Genomic DNA, 9,325 nt, shown 5'->3' with positions numbered 1-9,325 from the left:
GGTTCCCAGGTACCTTTAAAAATATTTTTTAAAGAGGAAATGAGACAATTAATGTTTTAGTACCCAATGAAAAAAGTGTAGACGCTTATACTCTTGATCTAATAGCGCCTACGAAGTTACTTCTGAGAAAATTCAAATGCCAACGCTAGAACCGAAACGGTTCTTGCATGATTTGCGTAGTGGCAAAGTCAAGCAGATCTGCGTACTTGTCATAGATGAAAACTACGTGGCCGATATTCGGTCGGCAATAGTATTTCCTAAGAACGACCGAATTCTCAGCAGCTCATCGATGGACGAAAGTTACCTCTCTGAAAAGACTCAAATTGAACGTTTTACGTCCCATCCTGGAGCCTTGAAATACAAACCCTTTCTATGAGGATCTGATAGTATTTAAGAATGTCTTCTTTGAATCAGAACTGTGCGAGTTGCCGAAGGATACAGATAATCGACACGAAATCGATCTAATTCCAGGTTCGAAATACTGTGTCATGAAGCAGTGGCGATTGCCTCGTGAAAAAGTATTTACGATCGAGAAATTCTTTGCCTATCGCTTAGCAGCGGGCCATATGACGGAGTCAACCTGCCCACATAGCTTTCCGACTTTGTGTGCGTAAAGCCACAGGAGGGTGGGTGATTGCTTATGCGTTCAATAAATCGAACGCTGCAACGGTACCGGCTCAATTGCCGATACAACGAAAAGACGTAATCATTGCTGCTCTGTCAAAGAGTACTATCTTTTATCAATAGATATGATTGGTGTATTGCATCAAATCCTTTCGCATGAACAAGATATCTCTTATGCAGCAGTAAGCCCCCAAGCAGAATGCTATATAGTGTGCTAGTCATGCCACAGGAGCTTAGTAACGCCCCTGCGACATTTGGCAGATGTGTAACCAATCTGTTGAGATCGTGCAGGATTTCGCACCGAATTCTTTTGATGATGTCATCGTTCATAGAAGAGCGATTAATGAAAAGTCGAACATTGAAGTACATCGTACCCACGTCCGAAGGTTCTTACACCTATGCGTAAGTACAAGCTGTATGCAAATCTCATGAAGTGTATATTCGCTGCAAGCGAGATAGTACTTCTTGGGTGCGTTGTGGGTAAACACGGTGTCCGTCCGGATTTAGTAAAGATTAAGGCAATTACGGATTGGCTTGTGTCAGTTGATATAAAGGGACTCCGAAAGTTCCTTGGCTTAGCGGCGTACCTGCACAAGTACCCACGCAATTATGCCGGAATGATCGTACATCTTTCTTCTTTGTTGAAGAAACATGTAAAGTGGTCATGGAACGGCAATTGTCAGTGTTCCTTCGAGGGTATCAAACAAAGCTTCATGCAATCGTCAATGATGGCGATTGCGGTTGAAGACCGACCATTTATCTGGTATGTGACGCCAGCGATTTTGCAATCGGCTGTGCGTCAATGCAATACGACATGGACGGCGTTGAGCGCGTCATCTGTTATAAATCGCGTCAGCTTCAACCAGCGAAACACATCTACCCAGCGCTTGACAAGGAACTCCTTGCCATGAAACATGCACTGGCTAAGTTACGGGTCTATCTTATGGAAGATAGACGGTTCATTTATATACAGACCATGCCTCTTTACGCACCGCCGCAAACAGACCACACCTCTCGCAAAGGATGGCGGTATGGTTGTCAATTTTCGCGGAGTACATCTTCTTCATGGAATATAAGCCAGGACAGGACGATTTAACGTCGTCGCTGATTCTCTTTCGCACAGCCCGAATTTGAGCTGGCTGCGCAAATCAACAGTGAGCTTAAGGCCACCGTTTCAACAATATTTATCAAAGCACTTGGAGCACTGTTGAAAAGGTCAACTTCTATTCAATTTGAAACAGAAGCTCAGACGGAGCGTTCAAATCGAAGTCTCGAAGATATACTTCGAGGATATGTCCACACCCTTACGAGTTGGAGCGAGTTGTTGCCGATGGTAGAGTTTGCCATCGACAATTCAATTCAAGCTTCTACAAAGCGTACACCCTTTTACGTGAACGGCTTACGCCATCCCAGTACCACCATGTTTGGAAGTGACTCTTAATTAAGGGGAGGCTCGCTCAATCGAAAACCTTTCTAGCCCTTGCTCATCACGCATTGACTTTAAGGTCATTGCGAAGATTACCATGTTGTTTTAACCAACATCGAAGTGGACAAACTCAGTATCATGTATTGTACTTTGATAATGATGCTGAAAGCTCAGCATCGAAAATATCAATTATAACAATTATACTCTACCTATTAAGGAGAAGGACATCTTCGCAGTCCGGTCACACTGAAGACAAAGCAAAAACGAGTCAGCAGAAAAAGTTCTCTGGGCTAGAGAAGCGGTCCTTTTCGTACAATACAATATTTCATCGCTGATGCGGTGGGCCAAGAGAACGAAGCTCTGGCAAAAAAAGGAAAAGCAACCATTCTTTCATTTAGTGCTAACGACCTAGCCTGGTGTCTACGGAAAACCTACCAAAACATGTAGTGACGAATGTGAGTAGTAATAAATTACTGCCCAAGTATATCGGCCCGTCCCGTGTACTGCACGCCAAGGCAATGTCTACACGATCGAGCTGCCCCGTAGGATGCGTACGCATCCTACGTTTTATGTTGGGCATCTTCGCCCGTACCATCAGTGCAAGGCTTCTTTCGATTCCGAATTACACTGGAACGGTCTAAGACTTCCATTAAAGCCTTATGGTTTCGAGCCAAAGAATATAGTCACGGAACAAAGTCTGGTTATCGTGAACCATACGTCCAATCTATTTCTCCAAGGAAGAGCTCTTTTGACGAGCTGTCACCAGCTCCTTTTGAAGGGACTGATGTTTCTTTTCGTTCGCCAGTTGATCTGTCGCAACTTGCGCACAATTTCTTAACTGGTAACGAGAAATATTGTTGACCGTCACTGCTAATATTTGCGGCGACGGAATCGGTCGTGGTCAATGTCCTTTCTCAAATAATAAAGGGTATGATCCAAATCATGATGTTGATAAAAGTTCGTCAAACGAGGCGAATCTGATCTTTCCTCCCCCTCCACATCCATTGACAAATTCGATTGGTGAGAAGCGTTTTCTTGTTGAAAACTTCTCGAACAACCGTGAGGTAAAGGTGGTTCGAACGAGTTATCTTCGTTCATTGGCGAGAATATCCACCCTCGCATGAAAGTTGGGAACCTCGTTACCAACTGATATTGGACGTTCCGGGTCTCGTCTTGCAGTACGACGAGATCCATTCTCCTCTACAGAAGTTCTATTGGAGAACGGGCGCTTCTCACGCTCGTAAAAGGATAAAAGGTTCTCAATCCCTTATCGCGTCTCGTAAGATATGAGCGTCCTTCAATGAGGATCTTTGAGGGAATATGCTTTCTTAGGGGCATGACCTGGACCCTTAAAATAGCATTGGCATGAGTATCCCACGAGAGGCAAGGAATCCCTGCCTCTCTAAACAAACGGTGCAGCTTGTAGCGTCCACCGACAACAGTTCGTTTCTCGAAACGGTTACGGAAAGTGTAACGGGGTATATCGTTACATGAAGTTAACACTTAAAGGTCGTTAATTAATACATTATCTAAAAGGTAGATAATAGTTGGAGGATATTACTTGATATAGTAATGTTCAGAATTCTTATCCATAAATAGGTATAGACCATTATATCTATTTATTCCGCAGACTAATCAGCTGTAGATGTAAACAAAAGAGAGATACAGATAAGATAAGAATTCAATTGCATGTATAGTATTAGTCTATAATTAGGTTAGCATTTACAAGATGGATAGAAGAGATACTTAATTATATTAATACAGCTTTCATTCTACCCTCTTTAAGCTAGTTACCTTAAAGATAAGTCTTCCTCTGCACGTACTAGTGTACGTGAAATAACGTAAGGCACCACTCGCAACTGAAGCAGTGCGAAGTGGACTTGTTCTGAAGCAGTGCGAAGTGGACTTGTACTGAAGCAGTACAAGTCGTAGTGCCCCGCTACAGTGTACGTGAAGTAACGTAAGGCACCACTCGCAACTGAAGCAGTGCGAAGTGGACTTGTACTGAAGCAGTGCAAGTCGTAGTACCCCGTTACAGAAAGCATCCAGTTTGTCAAGCCAGACCTCGCCCCTTATGCATTCTACATTCTGTACAAATGCTATCCAACCTTAGAACAAAGAATTGATGCCCTTTCCAGCTTACAAGTGTACCATCGATGCCGGAAAATGCATCGATGAAGAATTCTCACCAGTTTTTTTCACTTTAAGTCACTCACTAGAGTGACGGTTTGTCAAAGTGAATAAGTAGTATTAACTCTACTCATTCACTTTGACAAACCATCACTATAGTGAGTGATTTCAAGTGAAAGAAATGGTTATTAATTCATATAAGTCTCCATTACGGAGCACAAATTGGTTTATTTCAATTTTAACTTTTTCGCAATCAGTAGTGTAATAAATATACCTTGTTACAACTCCTGTCAGCTTATTGCCGGAAATTAGCACATTTTGTTGCTTCGGTTTGCTCATTAGTTGTTGTCAAATTTACGGTTGATATTTAGAATACTACGATCGACGCCTTTAAGTTGTTAAGGGGTGCATCTCTTAATAGCCAAGGAGGATCAAAATTTCTAATGCTTCATACAGAAGATTGCTAAGCCTACTCCGATTAACACTTACCGCTTGATCTACATACTACAAATGCGAACCGACACACATCAACGAGGCAATAAGTAAGTTTTAAGTAATGCATCCCCTACCGTGAATTAGGCTTCTTGCGCTAGATAACGAGAGGGTTGGACCTAAATTGATCATTAGATGATTCAAACGCACAACAAAGACAAAGAAAATGGAGCAACAGATTCAACTGCAAGAGGCAACGCATTGTATTGACATTACTCTACTCAAACTAAAGTTTTACAACATTAACTTCGAGGTAAGCATTGAAAGAAACTTTGCCCCTGAATACCTCAGAGCCCGCTTCAATGGAAAGTAAGTCTAGTGGAAGAGTGATGCTGTCCTTCGGTAGACTTTTAGGAAAGTCCAAGAGATTTCCAACAAATTTCATGGCATTCTGATACGGAATATACGTAAAGGTGGTGACATCGTTAACTTTGTTCGTGATAACATGAAATAGCATTCCGTTCACGACTACAGTTGAATCCTCGGAAGAAGTCGCCACAACAGGCCCGTTGTAAAAGGCCAGTCTGATGATATGCACGAAAGTGGCAGACCCGTCTGTTCTGCGCCCAGTATTTATTTTTATTACGGCAGACGAAGAATTGCCACTTTGTTGCTCGGAAATGCCAAACGAGAAAGTCGCATGAACCTCTCGAATCGAATCGAGAGGCATCCAAGGAAACTTAGTCTTAGCAAACGCTGACGACACCTTATACGTAGGATCATCTTCGAATACGTTAAAACTCGAAGACCACTCGATGGCTGTTTCCGAGTCTTTCGAAGATGTTGAGCACACGGAATTGCCAGCACTGGCCTGACTGTTTAGGACGTAAGATTTGAAATCCAACAAGCCGGCTTTACAGTCTGGTGAGACGTTACTCTCAGTTGCCGCCACAACGGCGAAGGCCATTGCAATAGGAATGAAAAAGTTCATCATGGTTGGTCGGAGCGAGGCAAATTGCTTATGACAACAGAAAGTGAGAGAGCTCTTGGCAGCAATGACGTCCCTTGAACATCCGAGAGGTTGGGGACTAGCTTTGGGTGTACCGTTATGCTAATCGACGGGGGGGGGCTGTGAATGTCGCAATTGGCTATTTCAGGCTTTAAAATCTACCGCATGGATTGCTTGTTCCGTCTATGGTCTAATGTGGAGGCTTTGCACCAGGGACTCAACATAATTTGACAAAATTATGAAAGAAATTTCGTGTAACTCTTAGGATCGTGGCTTGTCGCAATCTTGTGGGTTGCATGAAGGCGAAAAAATACGTGCACAGTAGCAAGCAAGGGTTGTAAACACCATCTGCGCACGATGGATCTCTACATTTTTATCTTGAGATCGAGCAAAGCCAGACAGTCTGTCGAGAGCAGCCGCGCCAGGAAAGGTAGAAGATTTAATAGCGGCCGCTTTGTGATATAGGGTATAAAATTGTCTCTTCACATCGGACGATACGAAACGACCAGTACTTTGCTGGTCTGCAGACAATCCGTAACTCAATGAAGAAATGAAGAGCATGCTGTTTGCACGATGAAGTCATTCTTGAAATATTGGGGAACCGGTATAGGCACACACTCCCCGTCGGTTTGTTTAGGGTAGATTAAAAATAAACAGTTTAATTATTCCGCTATATCGCAAAATTGACAATTTTTACTTTAGAGTAGTTTTAGAAAACCCTTAATGATTGTGACAGCAGCATGTAAAGAGCAATTTGAAATAAGTAGCTGGACGCGCGGCCTTCGTCGTTAAGCCAACTCCTTTACTCTCTTCTGATCGTTTCAAGCAGAATATTATCTTGATTAACGTGACAGCTGCGTTCAGATCTAACGTCACTCGAACTTCTGAGCTTATCATTCAAAAGTTGGTGAAGCGAGGGGTTCCGTTACATAAATACTATTTACTAGAAGAAAAATTATGAATATTATTTCCTATTAGAGGAAATAAATAAGTAAAGAAGTACAAAGCTATTATCGTTGATAATTCTGACTGAATAGTTTCAATATTACCAGACTTGGTAATAATACATTAGTTCTATTGATTGGGGTTGTTTTAAGTTTAAATAAACCCCGCTAATCGTCACAAGACACGATTGTGCGGTGCGCAAGTAGGCGATACAAAGTTAGTTAGAAATAGAATAAAATCAGAGTAGATGGAAGATCGTTAAGTAGGACTTAACAAATAAAAACAATGTTGCTTTTTCTCTATTCTAAAGCCTTAGAATTTACCTTTAGTAGCGAAGACCTCTTGGCTACTCAGAATCCTCCTCTGTAACGGGCTAAAGTTGCCCTAATGTTACAAAGTCCCTGTTAAGTACACTTGGTATACTTAAGAGGATGGTCAATTACTAAATTAAAGTAAGTAGACCCAGCACTCGGGTGTGGTTCACATTTGTGACCAACCCTTGTGTATGTGATGCACATGGGTGCATTCACATTAGGAGGGATGACGGCTAGCGTCATCATTAACGCGAGGTATCTAGGAAGATACGTTCGCAATACATATTAAGTGGTATCTATAGAGATGGCATTTTGATTGGTAAAAATAGGTATTTATATTTAATACATTTTTTTAAATCAGTCTGAAAACTACTTTCTACTTGGTAAGTGCGCACGAGGAGACGGATTACCGCTCCCGCGACGACACTTAACCAAAGTACTTAGTGCGTTGGGTGAGGTCGCTATCGCGCCCACCACAACTACCTCATTGCACGCAAGAGAAGCTGGTTAAACCGCTTTCTCGCTGTGCTAGGGTGTGCGTCTAAGTAGAGCGTGGCCGCATTACGACGTGCCTGCCTACACTTGGTAGCACTTGAAATCCTTCCCACGACCCGCATCTCTGCGTGTGTACGTGAAAATGAGCCTCAATATTGATTGGGCTCATTTCCCCCACCTCTCCGAACATCATCGGGAGGTGGCAGGGCTTATGACGCAGGGACTTGGTGAACAAGCCCTGGCCAGGCTCCTGGGTAGTCCTCCTGAGCAACATGTTGCTCAGTTGGTGCAGTTTGAGGCATTCGTGCTCGGACAGTGGAAGGCCACGTCCGAGTCACAAGGCCATGCTGCGGCGGAGTCCGTCACTCAGACTCAGGATGAGCTGAGTAATGAGCAGGCTCGGGGTGAGGCTCTCAACAGGACTGTTGAGATGCTCTCTGCCCGGCCGCACCAGCCGAGGCCCATTCGGATGGACCCGCCCAAGCTGCAGCGCGCACGATTGTCCACTTGCTTTTAGCCGTGGAGCAATGCGGTGTAGCGCAGCTCTTCGAGGACGACAGCCGGATGGTGTCGTACGCCATGTCGCATCTGCGCGGTAAGGCCTCAGAGTGGGCTTACTCGGCGCTTATGGCGGACAGAAAGGCGTTCCCTACATAAGCGATCTACAAGGAAAAGATTCAGGCCATGTACCAGCCACCGAACAACGAAGTGTTGCTTCAGGCGCGCGACAGGCGAAGCGATCTCTGCAAGAGTATGCGCGAGAGATGTGCTCGCTGTCGGCGTCCATTACCGTAGGTCCGATTCCGGAGCACTTTAAGGTGCCCACGTTAATGAACGGACTACAGCATGGCCCATCGCGACAGGCCCTTTTTCAGAAAGGAGCCGCCGACGATGGAAGAGGCAACCAAAATTGCCTTAGTTGGGGAGAAATTCTACAACAATGCCTCGGCGACAGCTTGGTATAAGCCGTTGTCCGAGAGGTCAGATGCCACTCCCATGGAGTTGGGCGATGGAGACGTTGTCTGTTTTAAATGCGGCAAGCGCGGCCATATGATGGCTCGCTGCTATGCCAGGGTCCCTGCTGGGGCGAAGACGCCCAGCAAGAAGGACTCCCTACCCAAAGGGCGATGGCAAGAACCAGCGTGCGAGACGCATGAGTTCTGCATCGACCACTGAGGGGTCGGGAAATGCAGGAGCGCAGTAGGGGCGGGATGCCCTACTGACGCGGACTCTGAAGCTACCCCTAAGTTCAGAGTTGTGGAACAAATGGGTAGCATAGTCCCTGAGGTCTCGAAATTTCGGACCTCAACCCTGCTGGTCTATAGCGCTCATGTAAGAGGCTATGACCAGGTGATGACCCTCCTAGTGGATTCGGGTGCATCACAAAATTTTGTGAAACTCGCGGCTCTAAGAAAGAGACCGGCGATGTTTGAGTCGCTTTGCCAGGATGGCAAGCGAGAAGAGGCGACCGTTCGTTTAGCGAACGGCGCGCTCGTTAAGTCTGAGGGAGTTCAGGTAGAACTCGCCTTCAGCTTTAGTGACTTCTCTTGTAAAGAGAAGTTCACAGTGCTAGGAATGGAGAGTCCGTATGACCTCATCCTAGGCATGCCATGGTTGGCAAAGTACCAACCATGGATAGACTGGCGTACACGCACAGTTGCGAACTCTACGCAGGACACCGGAAAGGATGTGCTCCTGCGAGAGGCCTATGCAACTGATGTCGTGTCGAACACAGTTGAGGGTGCGTTGACGGGATGTCAAACGTCACCAATTCCTACCCAGCTCGTGGAGACTGAGGTAGTGAATAGGACGATGACAAGTAGTCATGCGTCCGAATGTCCTGCACAGAGCCGAGAGCCTGTGGCAGTAGACGGCGAGCTGACAAGAAGTCATGCGTCGCATAAACCGGCACAGTGCCAAGAGCCTGGTGCGGTTGGAAGGGGTGCGTTA

General features: G+C 45.1%; 1 protein-coding gene across 1 annotated transcript; it reads right to left on the bottom strand.

The window, feature by feature from the left end:
- Positions 1-4,755: 4,755 nt before the first annotated feature.
- CCR75_005751 (uncharacterized protein) lies at positions 4,756-5,606 on the bottom strand (the record flags this gene model as incomplete). The annotated part of the gene is made up of 2 exons (XM_067963827.1): positions 4,756-4,791; positions 4,959-5,606. The coding sequence occupies 2 exons, from the start codon at positions 5,604-5,606 to the stop codon at positions 4,756-4,758; spliced, it is 684 nt and encodes a 227-aa protein (XP_067815721.1).
- Between the last annotated feature and the right edge of the window lie 3,719 nt (positions 5,607-9,325).

Source organism: Bremia lactucae (assembly GCF_004359215.1).
Source record: "Bremia lactucae strain SF5 chromosome Unknown BlacSF5_NotPlaced_183_SHOA01000117.1_1171385bp, whole genome shotgun sequence".
NCBI classification, from domain to species: domain Eukaryota; phylum Oomycota; class Peronosporomycetes; order Peronosporales; family Peronosporaceae; genus Bremia; species Bremia lactucae.
This window is presented reverse-complemented; position numbering and strand designations above follow the sequence as displayed.